Genomic DNA, 21,270 nt, shown 5'->3' with positions numbered 1-21,270 from the left:
TAATCACAGTTTTGCCAAAAAATGATATCGCCATACCTTTATTAATTTTTCAACACAACCAAACACTTGAGTTTCCAACAACAACAGCATATCGCGTGTCTCCAATGAGATTGTTTTTAGTCTTCAAATGTTATTCTCATTTAGGACTAGAAATCATATTTATTTTGACCTGTAAATACTACAACACGGCTGAAATGAAGGGATATGACATTTTAAAACTTAACGAGTACTGTTAAAGAGTACTAGTTAAAAGTCACTAAAATGTAGCACTTGAAATTCTTGGATAAATTGCGAAATTTAAAATCTCATTAAAGCATTAATAAATAACATCTAACAAAAAAAGGCCAGCATGCAAAGCTACTAAATTACTTGGGGTAAACTAAATCAAGCTGCAGCTAAATACAGTACATCAGGCATTTCACAAGTCTACTCCTGATGTGTTATTTGGCAACATAAAGTCTGTACAGAATGAGGTTAAGCATACATATTCTTTTATACAAAACAAACATGCTGTGAAACTGGAGAATACGAATCTGTGGTCCATCATCTAACCCCAAACCAGTTCATAGGAACGTCCTTTCAACAAGACAATCAGGAAATGCAATTTGCTTCATAGTGTAACAGTGTGGGAGAGATATCACGTGTTTCCACGTTGACCTCAAAGCATCTGTACAGCTCCAGTGGACTGTCTCCAGTAATGCCAGTCAGCTTATCAACCAGTCACAGTGTCTCTTTTGATTTTTTTCCCCCACAGTCTCTTGAGTCAGTTAACAAGCTGTCAAATCTCCGTCAGCATGATCTTGAAGGCGTCTGCGTAGCTCTCGATGCTGAGGATGAAGGTGTCTTCGTTGGAGTAGTGCTCGATGATGTTATCGTCCATGTTCACCAGGATCCTGCCGCAAAAACAGCAAAAGTTTGATTTCGTGTGGAAAAAGTTCAAGCTCCAAGTTAGTTTCCTCTTCCTTTTGTTTGCCTCACTCACCCTTTCTTACTTTTCTTGTACACCTTGGCTATCCTCTCCGTCGGCACGCCATATTTCTCTGATATCTACCGATGAGAAAAAAAAACAGAAAAGAAGCAAAAATAAAAAAGCAGCTTATGAACAGGCGCTCGGGCTGCAAACAAACTGTGCCTTTGACATTAGTTCCCACGTACAAACAGAGAGGCATCACTCACAGCATCCATCAGGCCTCTGAGCGTGGGAGACTTCAGCATCAGAGCGTCGAACACCTCGTCTGTCTCCTTTCTGACATACAGCAGCACTGCAGACAGGAGGGAGGAGAGCAGGCCACCTTTTAGTTTATATACATAATAATGTGCCTATGATTGGAGTGCACAGACGGAAGCACTTAGAGGTATTGTGTTTGTCAAACTAATCAGCAACCATTTATAAATCCTTTTACTACTTTTCATCTGATGTCAACAGTCCTTCGGGGCCACACAAACACATTTTGTTTTTGTGACATTTTACAGACTAAATAAGCGATCGGAAATCTGAAAAATGCAGTTTCATAACAGCCGGGAGGCTGCAAAAGGAGGTGGTGTGACTCAGTGAACCTTGCAAGGAATGAACTTTCAGTCTCACAGAAGAAGAAGAAGAAGTGCTTGGAAGAAATGGAAACGTAAGCATCTGTGAAGCTCCAGAACAGCTGCTAAATGTACCTCTATCTGCTAACATACAGAAGATTACCCGGTGAGACAAATCATAGATGCTTCTGAGAACGGTTTCATGTTGCTTATCCAAATAATCAGTTAAATCAAAATGATCGAATTGTTACTAAGCGTAAATAGTGCTGCTCGTGTTACGTATGATGGAAAATATCTGGATGGAAAAGGTTCTGGGCACGGTGTTTCCCTTTCTCGGGCCTGATTTGTTATAAATTGCATCGTTAATCATTAGAAATGTCAAACTCTCTTGCGTATTTCCCTGCTCTCCTTCCTGGACTTTGTCATTTCTAGAAGGTCACTTAAAGAAGACAGAAGAGATGACGTCCAGGTGTAGGAGAAGGCGGCCGTGCTCGTACCTCTCTTGTGCGCCTCCTCTTTGATCTGCTTGTGAGGAGACGGGCACAGATCTTCATCTGACGACCTGAACATCCTCTTCACCACCACACTCCTGTAAACACAGAACAGCGTCAGGTCAAGCGCAAGCACGTCTTCTTTTTTCCATTGCGGTGATGTGCACTTAAACTGCTTTCATTTGCATGACTTATATTTGTATGAAAACAGGAGTTTCGTGTTGACGCGTACTCACCCTTCTCTCTCAATCTCCTCTGTGTTGAAGGTAAACACCTGAAAAGGAAGCTTTAGGTATTAGTGGCAGAAATTAATCTTATTGAAAATATAAAAACACGCAGAAATAAATCTAAAAGTCTTTTCTATATTTCTGCACATATACGATTTACATGGCTCCTTAAAAAACAGTTAAGCAAATGAGACGAGAACGTTTTGCTCGGTTGTTTTTGGAGAAACTTCTCGAGTAGTACAGATTTCTGTTGGGGTATGTATGTGAACCTTCTAAGATGACTTCACCCCGTGTTCGAGGTGACTGATCAGGTGTAATGCTCAGAGTATATTTAACTCCACAATGTTGATGGATTTCTGAATATAAACTGGACATTTGAGGTCCTTACACAAGATTTCTACTGGATTAGGAACTTTTAGGACTTGGATAGCAGGGCTTAGCTCAAGCCGTGTTCAGTTTGGGAGGAGAACCTCTGACCAAGGAACTCCTAAACCCTGCCAAAAGTCCTCTGTGAAGAAGGAAGACTTTTACAATGGCAGAGGTTGCTGGGGAAGTTAAGAAGCTGCCCAGTAGCAAGGCACCAGGTTTGGATGAGATTCTAAAGGCAACAACTGGTGAACCATCTGGTTCTTATATAGCTTTTCTAAACCTGCTCATTCACACAAGCCCTTCTTCTATCTAGGATTCACACAGATTCATATTCCGATGGATGCATTAGATTGAAGCAACCAGGGATCTAAACCACCAGCCTTCCAGTTAACAGATGACCTGCTCTACTTCCTGAGCTACGGCCACCCCAAATGATTTTCATGTGCAGGGAGGCTGGGCTGAGCCTTGGGGATAGGGTAAGGCTCTTGAAGGAGCCTGGAGTAGAACTGTTGATCCTCCAGGTCAAAAAGAGTTTGTCGATATGCTTTGAGATTTTGGTTAGAATGCCCCTTGGGGGCCTCCCTTTCTAGGTTTTCTTGGAGGAAGGGGCCGTAACACTATTATACAGGGTGGTGTATCTTGCAGTAAATTTTAAAATCCATGCCGAATGTAAAGTTTTACATGTAAATGTGTAATGTGTCCCATTCCAGACATGCAGCATATGTCCAAACAATAGTCAAACTCGTCTCGTGCAAGTATGTCTGGAGTCACGGCTGCTGTTCTGCTTCCCCAGCAAAGAGGACGTGTTTTGATCGTTACTGGTTAAATGGCTGAGGAATGAAAGCACTTTGAAATCGGATTATTCTTTTTGATACACCCTGTATATCTTGTCAACCCTGGGAATGCCCCAGGTTCCCCCAGGAAATACTGGGAAGTGTTGCTGGAGAAAAGGATGTCTGGAATACTGACTTTCAGGAAGCAGGTTAATTTTATTCTTCTTTGATTGTATAATTTATAGTTATAATTTGCTTCTTATATTCATTGTTTCATCCTTCCGGGCACAGATCCAGCAAAATATCCCAAAATATCCCAAGCCATCCCAACAATGGACTGTTCTCTCTGTTGAGGTCAGGAAAGCGATTCCGCTCCCTGAAGACCAACACAGAGAGACTGAGGAGGAGCTTCTTCCCGCAGGCGATACGGTCTCTCAATCACACCACCACACAGTACTGACCCACACATATGGTTCTTACACACACACTGGACTTTCTGGACTTTGGTTTTGCACAACACTGGTCACTATATTCTTCATTTCCGGTTAATACTTGTACAGCTGCTGTTATTGTGTATATATTTATTTATATTTAGATTTCTTCATACATTCTTATATAGTTCTATATTGTGTATTGTGTATTTTGTTGTACAGTTATTTTATTTTCAACTTTAATTTATATATTTTATCTTATTCTTCCCAGTTAAATTTACCCTTCATTCTAATTTGTGTTGTACAGTTATTTCATTTTTAACCTTAATTTATATTTTATTCCTTCCTAGTTAAATTTACCCTTTTTAATTTTTCATATTTATTTCCTATCTTATTCATAGCCTTTCCTTTTTTTTGTTTTCTTTAGGTCACGAGCAGTTGTCCAAGCATTTCACTACATATCGTACTGTGTATGACTGTGTACGTGACAAATAAAATTTGAATTTGAATTTGAAATATGGAGGGATGTTGAATTCTTGCGTGTTTGGATTCAGTGTTTTCATATCTCCAAACATAATGCTTCTTATTTATACCCTTAAACTTTATTTTGGGCTCCTCTGGCCAAGAGCAGATGGACAGCAGTAGCGTTCTCTTGTAGCCTTCTTGTGCACACCTTTGTTTTTCAGTCTTGTGCTACAGCTTTTACACATCTGGAGTGATTTTTATGAACCCACCGAGTCTTTATTTGTGTCTGACTGTATATTGATGGAGTTAAAACTCCTCAGAGACGCTTCAGTAACCTTTTCCAGCCGTAGAAGCAACAAAAACGCTTTTTCATAGGTCTTGTTTGCTCATGCCACGATACACTTCCTCCACAATATTAAAAAGATCAGACCTTGATCCTTGCTCGCTATATAAAAACATGGTATCACTTCACACCCAATTCTCATTTCACCTGCTAATCCTCAAGGTTCACATACTTTCACCACTCACAGATAATATTAATGACTGAACATTTTCATATATTTTCATCTCTTTTGTTTAATTCTGCCAAAGACAGACTCGAGGTAAGCTTCCTCTCAGCCTGTAGGCTCTGCAGGCACGCCATTATTTGTTCCTTTTATCCAGTTTTCTTAATAGGTCTTTGTTTATCCCATTGTGTTTCCTCTTTCATGTTGCCACCTACTGAGTTGGGGCTCTCTTTATCTACTCTAAGGACATGTGTGAAATTCAGATATTTTGGGTTACCTTTTTGCAAAAATACAAAGTTTGCTTGAAAAAGAAGAGGTGACCTACCTGTCCGGCTCTCTGCAGGTTTCCAAAGTGAACATCGGGGATGAAGAGCACGGGCTGGGCATCCAAGTCGGTCATGGTCTTGAAATAGGTGGTGTCGGACTTCTTGGTGACACTTATCACCCCGACGCCTCCGTCTTTCCCTGGAGATAAGTCCAAATGAAAAAAGCAGAATATGAATAGCAACAATTATTACTTATGAAGGGGAGATATATTCACAGTGATTTGCAAACCTCAAACTGAACCCTGGAGCTATAATTTTCTCTGATTATTTTTTCATTTTCATTCAAAACTAAATTATTTCTCACTCGGCTCGTACCTTTCGACTTCTTGCGTAACAGTTTTCTCTCCTCATCCCTTATTTTCCTCTCAGCTCCCTGGAAACAAAAAGAAAAGAGACATCAGTTTGTGTATACGAACAAGCCTCAGAAAAAAAACACATCTGTGTGTGTGTGTGTGTGTGTGTGTGTGTGTGTGTGTGTGTGTGTGTGTGTGTGTGTGTGTGTGTGTGTGAGCTTCATTTTGTGCAGAGGATGCATAAGCTGACCACTAGAGGGAGGACTGATGTCATGATATAACTGCCTCACTGCAGCTACCTGTCTGAATATTTTACAGTGAGTGCGCCCCTTACTGGTAACTCCCAGCAGCTCAGAACACACAAGTAACTTTATCTTAATGACTTCACGTCAATGCCACATGAACTGAGGCAAAACCAGACAGCAGTTAAACTCACAGTAGCGTATTTCTGTTCAAGCTTCTGAATTTAGTTCACTGTTTGAGCTGTTATGTAATCTGTACAGAAAATGAAGGCACGAACTTCATTTATAGTCCTTTAAACTACAACTTCTTTAAGTCACAAATTTTAGGCGCCTTTAATTATTAAAGAAACAGCTCACAACAAAGATTAATGAGGGTTTTTTTAAGGAAACAGGTCACAGTTCATGAAAAGAGTTTTTGAGGGTATTTATTGTCACCCTGAGTAACACAAGGCAAGTGCATTTTTATATCCATTGTATTCAAGAAAAGGCAGACACCTGATATCTCCATAACTGGGCAACTCACACCAAAACAATCTAGATGGACAAAAACGGCATTATAGGCCAGAGGGTAAACATGCACATGTGCGATTGGAGTGGGCTGTCCCTTTAAAATCTCTCCTGAGAAATGAATGAGTCAAGAAAATAAGAATAATCAAACTTACTAAACAAATAAGGCGCATTTGGTTCTGGCTAAAGGACTCCACATATAAAGAAATACAGAAGAAGTGATCTATCACCTTGTCACAGAAGACCTTGATCTGTGAGTAGGCCCTGTGCAGCGGCCTGTTGCTGCGGTTGTTGTAGCTATAAGTGTCAATCTGGATCATCAGAGGAAGACCCTTCACCCCCTTCTGAGACGAGAAGTCTGTGCTCAGGCAGTTCACTGTGATGAAGATCTTCAGGGACACAGAACAAGGAAGGAGAGGTGGAAATGTTAAAATACTTTAACTCTGCAATTTAGGAATAAAAGTACACTCAGTCCTCACTTTTTTAGATACGCTGCTCTTTAACGCAGATATCCAATCAGCCAATCACATTGCAGCAACTCAGTTCATTTATGCATGCAGACATGGTCAAGACAACCAGCATCAGACAGCTGTCAGACAGTATTTCAGAAACGGATTTACTGGGATTTTCCCACACAATCATCTCTAGGCTTCACAGGATGGCATCACGAGCTCGAATAACTATCTTTACAACCAAGGTATGCAGAAGAGCATCTCTGAATGGGCTACAGCAGCAGAAGACCACACTGGGTGACACTTCTGTCAGCTCAGAACAGAAAATTTAGGCTGACCAAAATTGTACTCTGGAAGATTGGAAGAATGTCGCCCGGTCTGATGAGTCTCAACTTCTGCTGCAACTTTTAGATGGTGGAGTCAGAATTTGACATAAACAACATGAAACCTTGGATCCATCTTGTCTTGCATCAATGATTTAGGCTGCTTGTAGGTGTAATGGTGTGGGGAAATTTTCTTGGCACACTTTGGGCCCCTTAGTACCAATTGAGTATCATTTAAACACAATGTACCCATCTTCTAATTGCTGCTTCCAGAAGTATAACACGCAAAATCTCAGATCACCCCAATGAGTTCAGATGTACTCTGATGGCCTCCACAGCCATCACATCTCAATCCCACAGAGCACCTTTGGGATGTTGTGAAATGAGAGATTCACATCACAGAACGTGCAGCAACTGTGTGATGCTATCATTTCAATATGAATCTAAATGTCTGAGGAATGTTTCCAGCACCTTGTTAGAGTCTGTCCATATTTAAATCCCAAAGCGAGCCAGCATGTTTTAATTTTAAAACTCAAATGTTCGGCATACATAGTTTTGTCAGCTCTGAAACACCTTTAGTTAGCCAGTGGGAGCCTTTCCCCCCCTTTTTTTGACAGACACTTGGCTGTTAAGTGTCTAACAAACAAAATTCCTTTCCCCTGCGATGTGTTTTCTTCTCAGCAGATAAAAATCAAAAGTACAGAGATAACAGATCAGTGAGAAACTGTTTTCTTTTTCATGTGGTGGTGTTCCCATCAGTTAGAAAAAAAAAAAATCTGTTATGTTTCTGCTTTTCTTGTTCGTCAAGCCTCGGCACACATCGCCATCAATCTTTGGTCTGTGTTATAAATGTGCAGTACAACAAAAGCCAAGGAGGTTGGTCATTAACTTGAACCATAAAAACTCCATTATCTACAGCAGCCAAGAGGAAAGCCTGTGGAGAAGAGGCAGGGTCAATGCTAAAGCGCCATTCTTTTATTATTCTCTGCTCTGCAGTACTTCTCTCACTTTTATTTTCTCTGATTTTTCTATTTAAACACCAAAGCTACAACCGTTAACTGCACCACCCGTTTATAAATACATGGCAGAGCAAGGTGAGCCGCTAAAAAGAAAAGAAAAAAATTGATAAAGATCGAGTAACTGTTTCTCAACAGCACCCTGTTGGAAGACTACCAGCTTAAATCCTTGAGATGTACTTTAGTGACATGTAGGAAGATTACTCGGCCTCATAAAATGAAAATAAAATATTACATGGGAACTTATGCTGTGCACTCTCTCTGGTTTCTATTTATGAAGCAATAAACTCCATTAAAAGTTTAAAATAATAAATAAATATAATAAAAATAATCAAGTACTTGTGCAAAGGGCTAACAAAAAAATCTCCCATTTCTCTCAGAGTAGTTTGTTTGTCTTCCCGTACAATAATAACTTTTCTCTCTAGACAGATGGGCTCTTGTGTCTAAATATTATGTAGCATTGGTCCATTTTTATGCTCGGGCGGGTCAAATCCTGCTGTTTTAACAAAGCTGTGTCTCTCTGATAGACACAAGGTGTTTTTAGGCTTCAGTGCCGTGACCCACGGGCATTAGAAAATAGTGAAACAGGTATGTTACTCTCAACTCATTACAAGGTGGTGCTTGCAAACGTCCCTGGCTGTCACTGGGCAGGCATCACTTTTCAGTCTGCAGGGATAATGGTGTAAACAACCATATTGTAACCCAAACCACAACCTCTTCTTAAACCTAACCAAGGAGTTTTTGGTATCTGCACCTAACCTGTCACTAAAAGCAAAGGTTAAACTGAATGGAAACAAATAAAAATTAATCTCCCAAAACTGGGACAAAAACTGTGATTTCTTGGTGACAGAACTGTGACTTCTGAATGCAGCTCAACAAAAGAAGGCCAATAACTCTTAATATTCGATATTTTCCACTGCTGATGAGTCAAATCAACAATGTCAAAGGACATGCTGACATGGGCACAGTATTTAAACGTTGCATCTGCAAGCCACTTTGCAACCCACCATCACCTAAGCCCCTCTTTTTTCTGCTGTGTCTGATGTCGCAACTGTTGTTCTGGGTTTTGCAGCTGTTTTGATCTCTTTAGGCTTCACACAATAGAACAGTATAACAGTTGTAATCTTCCTTTGACTAAAGCGGCCCCTGACATAAGTTTTTCTTCAAATAAAAAGCACTTAAAGCAGGAACCTCTGTTTCAGGCGTGCACACCATATCATTTGCGCTTTACTCTGAAAATAGTTCTATTGTGTTTAATTGAGGCTCAGCCTCTGGGTGTTGTGTTCTTCTTTATTGCCTTACATCTTATTCATTTGACAAGCAGTGTTTTTCAACTTGCTATCAGGCATATCAGGCGTGTAAAAACATATCATGGAAGTGAAAAAGACTCTGTCTCTTTAAAGTCCTCCTGGTTTTCTTTTAGTCCTGACAGAGAAGAGCAAATACACTAAACTAGCAGGGCAGTACACCTGTTTCCGTGGTTCAACATGCATACGTTCAGGCTCAATAGTTGTGCAGATTCAGAGAGGCAAAAAGAGTGACAGAAGGAAAGAAAGACAGAAAAAGATGAACAGACAGAGCAAATATTTATCTAGAGAAGTGAGCTTGCATTTTCTCCAGCACTGTCTTTGTCCCCAGGCTGCTATTACAATGAAAGAGGCACACAACACGGAGTGATTCACACAGTCGCTGGTGCTCACACAGAAATGAGGGCAAAACAAACAACAGAGGGTGGGGACGGAGACTAGTGTGTGTGTTGGCCCTTGGGGGCACTCTGGAGTTCAAACACCGGCGGGGCTCCGTTTAAGGAGTGGCCACAAAGGAGGACAAACAGAGCAAAGCTACGCAACACTGCCCGGCAGTTTTATGACACGCAGTCAAAACCACTCCGATCACAGCGGCAGAAACCATTTGCCAACGTTTTAGGAATCAATTGTTGATTTCAAAATGAGCGCAAGAGCGTTAGTGATGCCTACGGGTCAGGCAGGTGCTTGCATCACATTCGAAAGTGCTTTTGTTTGCCAACAACTGAATCAGCTCAAAAAACCTGTCCCACTGCTTTTTCTTATTTCCAACACGCCTCCAGCAAGAGTAAATACTATGGAGTTTCTGGGAAAATTACAATGACATTTATTTCCTACACACACACGCACACACACACACACACACACACACACACACACACACACACACACACACACACACACACACACACACACACACACCCAGCCGTAATAAATTTGTACCTTGGCCTCTTCGTTCACATCCCAGGTGAAGGAGACGGCGTTGTAGGCGATTTCTTCAATGTTGCTGATCGTGTTGAAGCTCTCCTTGTAATCAGCTGTGGGGACACACGGGGACACGGTTCATTTCAAGTATGAGTTCTTCAGCAAACAGTCATACCGCCCCTCAAACCGGTCAATAAAAGCAGGTAGCTATTGTTATTTAAGATAAGCAATGAAATGACACGCTTCACTTTTGTGAGATAAAGCCTTATCGGCAAGAGCAAACAGAGACTCGGGCTTCAAAGGCAGCAGGAGGAAACACAGAAGACTATTGGCCGCAGAGGACCACATTAAAAGCCAGTCAGATGAGTGCATCAGATTCATATTGTTGACCTCAGACTTACAAACAGGATGGACTTGCAGGGCTGTGGTATGCTGGCATAATGACTCACATGTGGCCCGGGATTTTATTTCAATGTAAAGAGTGAATCATGACTATCATTACTGTAAGAATGAATTTACGTCTGTCTATTTTAGCAAAGAGATTTCACGCGTCCCTTCATTTTGAGGATTTAGACTGTAAAACTGCGGAGAGATTTGTGCTCATGTGGCCCATTTCCAAAGGTTTATATCGTTATTTGGAAGGAACGCCACAAATATGCAGATAATGAAGAAAGCATTGCCTGCCACACAATTTTTTGCCACTAAGTAAAGTATAGAATCCATCATCCATCCATCATCTCCAAGAAATAGCCTTGGAATAAAAATCTTCGTGTGGGAGGATGAGATCCAATTGTGATCAGTTCAATGCCCCCCGCCCCCTCTGTCAGTGACTGCTCATCTCCTCCCTCAACCTAACCACCGTTACAGCAATACTTCCTGCTTTCTGAACAGGTGCACAAAGCTGCAAGGCGAGCAGCAACAACATGCCTGTCTGCTAACAGCCCACTTTAAGTAGGCTCATTCAAATGATCCATTCTGTGACGCTGCCCAGGGGCACGACGGATCCCGCCTCATCCCCACTAACCCCCACGACTCGCTATTCACCTCAGATCACCGAATATCTTCGAGTTACCGCCGCGCAGTCTGAGCTAGCTGAAGCTGCGGGGACGACGGCCCGTCCTCGATCGCTGGCCTGGTTTGTCAGCATGATCTTTAACGAATGTATACTTTTTGAAAGATCAGCGTGTCCGTGTGCAGATAATATCTCTCTGTTGATACATGATAACGATCTTTGTATCATATATGCACACCTATAAACAGAAACTCATTACACTAGCAAATGCCAAACAGGATGTCAAAGAATTGCAGGCTGAAAAAGCTACCACACTTCCTCCAAACAGACGCACACATGCGATTACATGAAAACAGCAGTAAAATACCTTTAATTTCCAAGTAATCATGTTAATGCTGAGATGAATTCAAGTTCTTGCTTTGCAGTTATTTGAAGACTATTTATGTAATTTGATAATAAAATGTGCCATATAATCTTACTCTTTCTCTTAACTGTGTTTTCCTATGTGTCTATGAAGGGACCAGGAAAGCAGACAGCTACATTTGGTGCACCTGGGCAAAGCAGTCCTGGATGACAGAAACTCTTATGTTGGCTCATTAACACCTAAATTAGCATGCTTTCCCTTTAGTTAACCTCTTTTTTATTTAAGTTTTGCGACTCATCTCTCGTTTCATTTAGTTATAACAATCTCTTATTTTATTGTCGTCCGCTGTGTGATCATTTCTGCACTTATCGTAGTCTGGGAACCCGTCTAGAAAAAGTGGGCTCCTATCCAGGATCTGAACACTGAGCCCTTTTGCAAACTGAGGTTTTATCTTCTAGGATTGCCTGGGTGCCCTGTCACAGCAACAGCACAGTGGCTCTAGATCCCTTTAAAAGTACAGTTCAGCATTTTGAGAAATGTTGTTATTAGATGCCTCATATCACTTTCAAATCCGTGGTCACAGTCAGGAAACAGGAGGCTCTGTTTATCATCAAGACTACTATACTTTCTGTCTGTCCTGAATACACAGTAAACCAAACAAACACGACTAAAAGTCAATAATGGATCTTCCACAGGGCTTTAGGAAAACATTTAATGCCAAGATACTGAATCCTGAGTTGGCCCATGTGAATCCTAGAAAGTGCTTTGAGTGCTCAACTCAGTTGCTGCCTCTGCAAGCTGCTTTGCAACCCATCCTCCATCCTAGCTCCTTGTCCTCATGCTATAACCAAGTTGCTGTGCATACTTTTATCTCGGAAATCAGATGTCACTCCTGACCTTTGTGGGTCCAGACTTTATTTTGCTCTTGAGCTCCATGTGTATTTGTGACACACTAAATAAGCAAGCCACAAATACATAGCAGTGGTTGCTGTTTTACAGTTTTACTAATGTCAACATGCATTTGGATTGTGAAGTTGGAGTTGCTGGGGTTTCTCCAACTTCCTGAGTTGGAAATTTGACTTGATGGGTGTTCCACTTGAAAATTCTGATTTGGAAGTTGGGATTTACCACTTCAAATTGAATTCTACTATAGCTGCAACCTTCAAATCTTCTTTGTAAAGTAAAGTTTTTAACCCAAGCTTTTCAGGAGGAAGCGTGCACGTCATTACGTAATAAAAAGCAAGGTGGATGTAAAGGAAAAAAGGGGAAAAGGTTATTTATTCCACACATAACTACAACTACAAAACAAGCCTCCAGTTGAACTCTTGATTATATGTTTATCTTACTAATATACCTTAAACAACTGTCAGAAAACTGTTGCTCCACATCGTGCTTACTTGCCTAACTTAATCCACGCATGCCGGGCCGGCCCAACCACACAGACCAACAGACAGACAAACAGAACAGACTCACAAAACCAGGGAGAAAAAATGGAGCACAACATTTACAAAATCAGCTTAAAAAAATCAAGAACAAACATTAAAAACGCAACAAGTTAAAGCTCATAACATATTATTTAAATGTGACTTAATATATTCAAGCTAAATATTGGCCAGAATTCTCTATGACTACAACAGCAGCATTAATCATATATCTTTTGTCTCTGATTAGAGCCTACTTTCACTAAAGTGGTCCTGACACAACTGTCTTTGAAAATGTTCAGTTCTTCCAGTGGATCTACCCATCCGAGAGCAAACTGACCAATATTTTCTTGACTAAAAATGAAAGAAGTCCAAAATGTTAACGGGTTTGGCATCCTCTGGATCGTCTCTCCCGGCAGATGTAAAGATGTGTGTGAATTGTAGGCTGATTGGGACTTGTCTCGGGTTGTATAAATATAAGAATTAAGATGAAGATCTAAACTGGGGAAGAATTACTTCCAACAGACCACGACCAGCTAAGGTAACAGTGTGGCTAGCATTCCTCTCCCTGTCCTGACAAGCTGCCTATGTCTGTGTGTGCTTCTCCCATCGAATTCTCCCACATACCTCTACATCTCCGCTCTCCGAGCAGGCCCTAGCTTGTCAAAAGGCAAACCGCCTACTCGCTTCTCACACACACTCATTCAACAAGGCGTAGAAAAAGACGGTTCAAATTCAAATGCATCAACTGAAAATCGACGGCAGACAAAAGGTCAAAAGTGTGACGATTACGAGTCTTCAGATGAGAACGCGTTTACCCGTGGGAAACGCTGTGAGACGGAGTTTCACAACTTCAAGTTGAACCCTGCTTTGGATTATTGTTTTTCTCTCTTTTCACAATTATTTCTGCTCAGTCTCCCAGGTAATGTGAAAGAGATTAGAGGATTTAAGTGGTGGGTCTCAGCCATACGTAGACATTAGGAGACTCAGGTGTGTGTGCGTGTGCGACGGCCCAGCCTTTTGTCTGATGGTGGGCAGCTGTACGGCCACAGACAGACATCTGGGTGGAGGCTTGTTTGCTCTCAGTTTAGCAATGCTGTGTTTATTGGTTAAGCACATTCCAGCATAAATGTGTCATCTTGTCCTTTGCTTTGTGCGTTTTCATTCACTCATCTGTTCAACATGGGAAGGAACATGAAGACAAAAAGATGGAGGGAGGCAGTGAAAGTCTCACCGATGTCCAGGACTCGCTGTTTGGCCGTGTGCTGCCGGGAGTGCCAGTACTTCCAGTATTTAAGCTGCTCGTCTCGGTTCTTATCCTCACTGAACACCACCATGATCACACTCTGAGGAGGGAGACGAGACAGAAAACAAAACGTTAACACGACTTATGAGTCAGACAACACCAGTCCTATCTGACATTCATTTTTATATTACAGCTTGGCTTTTATTTGTAACTTTGGACTCAGATTATCTCCAGAGAGTTGCATCAATATAACAACAAAAAGGGGATGATCACCTCAAAATTTACCCAAGTTTTAATAAACTCTGTCTGAGTGATTAGGGTTAACTGTTTCCTGCTTATCCTAGCCAAACTGCTCACATCATAATGGCCAAGCTATGAAAAAAAAATCACATTTTATGAAGTTAAAGGCACATATTTTGCTATTTCACAGCTTCATACTGGACTCTATCTTAATCTGAGAGTTTATCTGCACTTTCCATCTGCAGCCAGAGCCGGGCCTTGAGATGACTACATTAGCGATAATACTCTTATTGACACCACAAAGAGAAAATAGCAGAAAATCCGCTTTAAAAGTGAACATTTGGAGGAGCTTGAAGCCTTTTAGCTCAAGGGGATTACTCCTGCATATGGTGACCTCATTTGGGAGTTTAGAAATGTGTAATACGATCAGCAGCCAATCACATAAAATAAGGAAAAGAACAACAGATTCTCCTTAATTTCTTACCTTTGTTTTAGCTCTGTTTTTGATCTCCACATATTCTTCTGGGCAGTATCCGATTCATAACATCTGAGTTTATATTTTAGCAATTTTAGCAATTTTACTTGCTACAGGTCATAATGCCGAAAGAGAGATTAAAGACGGATGTGGACATGCTCACCCGGACTTTACTGATGGGGTGTCGGAGGCGCTTGTTGGCGCTGAGCTCGTTGAGCGTCACAGCGTAGAACTGGCCTTTGTTCAGGTAGGTCATCGGCCCTTCGCCCTGCTTCTGACGCAGCGAGCGCGTGGCGTCCAGCGTGTACTGGAAGCTGTCGCTGTACACACAAACACACCGAGAGCCCCGTGACTGGAAATGACAATCGCACCGAAAGGCTCTTCTGGTTACAAAATGGTCTGCATGTGAACATTTACGCCACAGCCACTGTGATAGCAGGTGGGCTTGAGTCACTTACATTCCCTCCTGATGAAATAAGAAGTCACCTGTGGCTAGAGAGGAAGGCGAGTGGTACTTCTGTTGAAAAGGCACAAAAACACAGAAAAAGAGGAAATTATTCAATATAAAGGCACATTTTAGAGGAACTGCTCAAACAATGCTGCAGGTGGAAAGACGTGAAGGTCCTGGTCAGCTGGAGACCTCCGAGCTACAGGGAGCACATCGGATGGACGAATGTAGTGAGCCTTTAACCTCTGAGTGATTCATATTTGTACATTTATCAGTCTCTGTCCAGCATATACAGTTCAAATCATCAGCAGTCCTCTTGTGTTACATTTCCTGTTTTAGTGCCTGCTTTATTTCTCTTCCCGGCATGCCAACTAGCACCTCATCATTCATGCAGCGGTGGTTTATAGGATTATAATAACAACACAGCAAAAAGAAGAAAAGAAGCAGACCTGATCCTGTCATTGCAATGCATTGTGGTCTACTGAGCAGCTTTGGACAGTTGCTATATTCGCTGATTATCTTGTAGATTTACTGGCATCAACAGCACATAAACTACAATGCCCAACAAGTTTAGCACCAACAGTGTGCTTTTTTTGTTCAGTGTTCCCTTAAAAAGAAGCCGATTCTATGTTTATCTTCATCAGTGTCTGTTCATGTCACACTCTTTCCATTCTCACCGCGTCTCGTTCCTCTTCGTACGGACTGTCAGGCGGGCTCTGCTCGTCGTCTTTGGCGTACGAGTTGTGACTGACCGTGGTCACCTCATACGGACTCTGTTCGTAGATCACCCGCGCCGAGTCTTCTCCTTCCACCCTGTAGTGAGCCCCCCCTCCTGGCATGAAGACGGGCGCATATACCTCGGCCTTCACCACGGCAACAGCCGGAGAGCCTCCGTCCCCCGACCCCGTCGAGCCGCTGAACTGCTCCCGCTTGGTCTCCTGGTGCTCGGTGTTCAAGGACAGGTTGACGGGGACGGACTTGAGGACCTGAACGCGGTTGTCCACCATCTCCACCTCGCTTTGGCTGCTGGGGTTGTTCTGCAACATCGGCCTGAATAAAAACATGAAATTAATAGGATTACATGTGTTTCCTTGTGAAACGCACAAACTATTAGATAGTAAAATTATTGGGTGAGCTACATCTTGAGGTAAATGTCTGCTGCTCTCTTTACGGCCTCAACAAAAAAAAAATAAAATAAAAAAAATAATCATAAGTAGCCCTAAAACTGATGTTCGTTTTAGTAAAAGAAAGGTTCCCTGTGGTGTCTTTTGTGTGGGTTTGATGTACGCTAAAGCAACAAATGGAATAAAACAGGTAAAACATGCATTCACTATAAATAGATATCTGTATATGAATATGCAAAATCTGTCTGCAGGAGGCAAAAGCTTTGGCACTTCAGGAAGCTTTTTGGTTTATGAACAATCAGGTTTTGGTTGCATGCAGGTAAAAAGCCTGCATGGAGGGCATAAAAGGCTAAGCATTTGATGAACTGCGATCTCAAGACCACTGATTATAATCTGATGATGTTTAATGCAGGTTTTTGTAATTTATATGAATACAGCAGTGACTTAGCCGATTCCCAGAAAAATCACATTGCGACTGTATTTTGTGCTTCTTTGCTGTTTTTTAACTTCAGGGGGTCGTTTTTTGGCTTAACTCTAATAAACATGGTTACAGAGGGTCAATGCAGGTCTTTAAAAAAGTCCCCTTTTCATATTTTAAGATGTAAAAATGCGTTCGCCACTAAAATACAACACATGCAGGTTTATGTAGAAGAAGAAAACTCCAATGAGAAGCTGCTTTCATTTAAAGGTTAGCACTAATTTGCAAGTCAGCGTTGAAGAGCTGAAAAATAATAATAAAATAAATGTAATGATGCTCCCAGGCACAGTTTCTCTAAACACTCACGCAGCATGTTGTCTAAATGGAAATGAGGCGATGTTTCCCTTTTTACAGATAGTAAGTAGAAAACAGCAGTTTGCTCCCAGAGCCGGAGCGTATTATATCATCAAATCTTTTGTATTCTTCTTTTTTCCTCAGGGAGCGGGAGCCTTTCATTGGCTTCAGTCCAGTCTGGGCTTCTTTCTTTCAGTATCAGTGCTTGGAGTGAAACAAGACTCACTGATCTGTGATATTTTCACACGTTCATGCTCCTGGTGTTTGTCTCATATCACTGCGACCTTAGATTAGATGACTCGCTACTATTGTAACTGAAAGCAATTTTTGAAGAAATGGCTTTTTGTATTAAACAGTTTTCATAGAACATCTTTTTAACTGTCTACTTTCATTGCACTGAGCGCCCTTGTTTGTTTCCACCTGCTGCTGGAAACGTCGACCACCATGTTGGGCGTATTTTCGTGGTGTTCCGAACGAGGCGAGTGTTCACTGACCTCTTCTCCTGTTCCTCTGTAATTTCAGTGGCTTTGGAAAGTTGCAGAAGTCTCTTTTCTTTGGGCACCTACAGAGAAAAGGAGGACAGTCAAGTCACTCTCGGTCAAGCCTATAAGGGAGCTGTAGCTCCCAGTTTAGTGTCCCACATGCAACATGTCACCTGTTTACGTCAGACCTCTGTGCTGTGTAATGTTTCAGTCGATTCAGTTAAAACAATTGTCATTGTGGTCTGATTTAACTTATTTGACAAATCTAAATAGAAAGGAAATGTCCAAAATATGTTAATTAATATGCTGCTACATTTTAATTATTATTTCATCTCCTTTCAGCCAGCTTTCCTCTGATTGGCTGCCCCTCACAAACAAAAAGCTCTGATCAGCAGGTGAGTGCCTGAGATGACCATATTGGGGATATCTGATCTCAGTGACATCATAAACGTCAATCAGTAGAAAAACTGTGTTCAGAGCTTTTAGACAGGGCTTACTTGCACACACACCGAGTTCATTATCACTTTTGCTATGTTGAATGTTTCATTAATGGTACAGATGCATGAAAGGACAACAGGTGCTCTTTATGAGGGTTTTGGGCACCTTGTAGTAGTCGTAGAGCAGACCCAGGGCGTTGGCACTGTCCTCGTCTCCATTGATGCTCATCATCGCCTTGGTGGCGGCTGTCAGCGGGTTCTCCAGGTACGACCGCCACGCCTCATCCTCGCTGGTGTACGCCCTCCTCTCGTTGGGGACCACCACTACCAGACGTTTGCTTGAGAAGCACAGGGATTTAAACACTGTTTTACACATGTACAGTTTTTTTTGGTAGGCGATCAAAAAAACATGACAACTGTTATTTTCCAGGCTGAACTGTGATGGATGAACTAATTAGCTAGAGCAGCGTTCACGCCTGTCTGTTTTTCTCTGTGTGTTTTCCTCTTTGCTCTTTAGGCTCACTTAAGATCAGATCAGAGACCAGTTAAATACACACAGTGTTGCCACAACATCTCTCTGAGCTCAGCCAATCACAGGAAAGGCTCCGAATGTGGCAACTTGCACAACGAAATGCTCCTGTCATGTCTGACAGTGGCCATTTTTCATTTGGCTTTCATGTTTGTGGCTTCAACACACTTCTAGACATTTACACAGGAAATATTAATGAGAATTTTTTTCTTTCATAGATCTCTGTGTAAGTGTATGAAAGATCCGCTTTCTCTATTTGTGCACTGCGACCAGTGATGCAAAAGCTTTATACAGAAAATAAAGGGCAAAAGAGAAGCTCCGCTGTGTCTTCCTTATACTGAATCACACAAAAAGGCACGATGGCATGCTTTCTTTACCCGGCTGCAAATAAATAATGCTCCTGCCTTTGGATCGAGCTTGTATTGTGAAAGAGGGTCGCCGGAAAGCAGACGTCTGAGCGATGTTTAGGAGTTTTGGAGCTTTAATCTGCTGGGTTTGAGTAAATGTTAACGCTGTGTGTCAAAATAGAGGCAGACACCTGCTGCTTCCACTTATGCGGGAGACAGCAGCTCTGCAGAAAAACTGGAAAATCAACTATGGGCAGCCACACTTTGACAACCATATTTGTTGCAACATATACTTCTAATAGTGATGATAATGGATGAAATAATAATTGATTATCGTGTTGGGAATGATCTAACTAAATGAAATAAGGCATAAGATTATTTTTAATGCAGTTAATCCCTGTTATAACAATATTAGACACAATTACAATTTAAATTACACAGAATTTGGAGAAAGCAGGACACCTGTAACATCTTGTCTGTATTATTAATATTATTATGATTGTTAAGGAAAAAATAACAATTTTAATTTTTAATTTTCAAGAGCAAAATCCTTCTGACTCTATTAAAATTTTAGCGCTGCAGTCCAAAGGTTGATTTCTTTAAAATAACTGTTAATAAATAAAGGAGTTTGTATATCCCGTTAGAAAACAACAGAAGAGACCAGCAGGCTTTACAAACTGTTCCCATTCACAAGCAGATCCAACACGCTCTCTAGGCCTTAAATAGGAGGAGGGAATGAAACGATGCAATGATATCCAAAAGCAGCACAAAAAAGTATATTTTTTTAGTTAAAGTGTTTAAAAATAACAGTCCTTGCACCCTGAAGGGTTTCCCATCAGTCAAAAATGGCGAATTCACCTCTAATGAAATCCACGGCGCCAAGCTTGTCAGCTTCTCCTCCAGGCCCTAGAACAGCTTCATATCTGTCATAAACAGTCCAAACGGAGCGAAACCGGTACGCGAGCCCCATTTTACACCCCCCTTATTATTATTATTTTTTAAAGTGTGTGTGTCCTAAACAAAGGTAATCCCGGGTTTAAAGCAGCTTCGTTTTAATAACAGACTCAAAAGAAAACACTTGAACAACTTTCTCCCCCCCGCATGTAGAAATCAGCAAAGATCCTCTCCTCTGGCTCGATCACTTACTTGTCTGTCTCCTGTGACATATTTAGCTTCCTCTACGATTCTTCCTTGTGAAACTGGACTTTCAAGTCGGAGCAGGTAATAGAGTGAGAGTGAGTTGCCAGAAGTTGGGCTACAGGTAAGTCGACTTTTTCTCGCCCCGCTTCTTTTCTCCCTGCCCCTCTCTCCCTCTCTCTCCTCTCTCTCTCTCCCTGTGTTTGTGTTTGGCTTGCCTCTCCTCCGCTCCTTCCACCTGGGCAGGTAAGGCAGCAGCCAATCCCTCTGCGTCTCTCTCGCTCACCTTAAACGTAGATTACGGTGACAAACATCAGCGTGTCATACTTAGCGCATTGCGATATTTGCCATGACTCTCTTTTAATGGCAGCCGGTCAACTTTGTGGCTCTGAATTCTTTCACAGTGGAACAATTGAGGCTGAGGGCGAGTCTGCCCGCTGATTGGCTGCTGTCGAGGGGAGAGGAGATCCGATTGGCTGCTGGGGGCAGGTAGAGGCCCACCTTACCTGCGAGCGAAGCAAAGACGCCGCAGTGACACAGAAAACGAAGACACACAGGAAACAGATTAGATTTACGGATTTTTACGGCTTCAGATATGATTTGATTCTGTTATGATTGATTATGTTTGAAACAGGAGGACTCGAGGCGTGACTGCACAGCCTCGAACTGGCCACTCACTGCCTCAGGCTGTCTTTCATTCCCCCATCGGCTGATTTTACTTCTGACCCCTCAGATTTCAATAGTGACTCGTGTGTGTGTGTGTGTGTGTGTGTGTGTGTGTGTGTGTGTGTGTGTGTGTGTGTGTGTGTGTGTGTGTGTGTGTGTGTGTTTGTGTTCCAGGTAATCTCAGAGCAGAGCGAAGGCAGGGAGGAGCCCTGTCATTAGCTGACACAATGCCATTGTCCCCTTAATGAAGCTATTGTATAAGGAGATCCCAGTGTTTAGGAATACCCTGCCAGAGCAAACAGTGTGTGTGTGTCTCTGTGTGTGTGTGTGTGCGTGTCATACAATGACTGTGGAAGTGGTCAGGTGGGGTGCAAACAATCTATAATTGCTGAAT

At 41.9% G+C, this 21,270-nt stretch overlaps 1 protein-coding gene across 2 annotated transcripts; it reads right to left on the bottom strand.

The window, feature by feature from the left end:
• Positions 1–22: 22 nt before the first annotated feature.
• On the bottom strand, positions 23–20,930 carry grhl2b (grainyhead-like transcription factor 2b). Of its 2 annotated transcripts, none has more exons than XM_085396851.1 (16): positions 20,220–20,930; positions 18,364–18,535; positions 17,773–17,840; positions 16,060–16,432; positions 15,393–15,451; positions 15,098–15,254; positions 14,208–14,319; positions 10,195–10,289; positions 6,388–6,546; positions 5,431–5,488; positions 5,115–5,254; positions 2,255–2,292; positions 2,025–2,116; positions 1,177–1,262; positions 983–1,047; positions 23–893 (listed from the first exon to the last, which is right to left on the bottom strand). In XM_085396851.1, exons 1-16 carry the CDS (start codon positions 20,237–20,239, stop codon positions 779–781), a joined length of 1,809 nt encoding a protein of 602 aa, XP_085252977.1. In that variant the 5' UTR covers positions 20,240–20,930; the 3' UTR covers positions 23–778. The 2 variants fall into 2 exon arrangements, with proteins under 2 accessions (XP_085252977.1, XP_085252978.1); XM_085396852.1 differs by lacking the exon at positions 20,220–20,930 and adding an exon at positions 19,932–20,186.
• Positions 20,931–21,270: the final 340 nt, after the last annotated feature.

Source organism: Rhamphochromis longiceps, linkage group LG22 (assembly GCF_057381845.1).
Source record: "Rhamphochromis longiceps isolate RC_006_pf linkage group LG22, R_longiceps_female_GT1.1, whole genome shotgun sequence".
NCBI lineage: Eukaryota > Metazoa > Chordata > Actinopteri > Cichliformes > Cichlidae > Rhamphochromis > Rhamphochromis longiceps.
Note: the sequence above shows the minus strand (reverse complement) of the source record. Positions and strands in the feature narration are given on the sequence as shown.

Coding starts and splice junctions, on each gene's coding strand:
- grhl2b (XM_085396851.1), bottom strand. CDS start 20,239: ATGTCACAGGAGACAGACAA. Junction 18,536..20,219: donor ATGTCACAGGAGACAGACAA/GTAAGTGATCGA, acceptor GTGCTTCTCAAG/CAAACGTCTGGTAGTGGTGG. Junction 15,255..15,392: donor TTATTTCATCAGGAGGGAAT/GTAAGTGACTCA, acceptor TTGTGTGTACAG/CGACAGCTTCCAGTACACGC.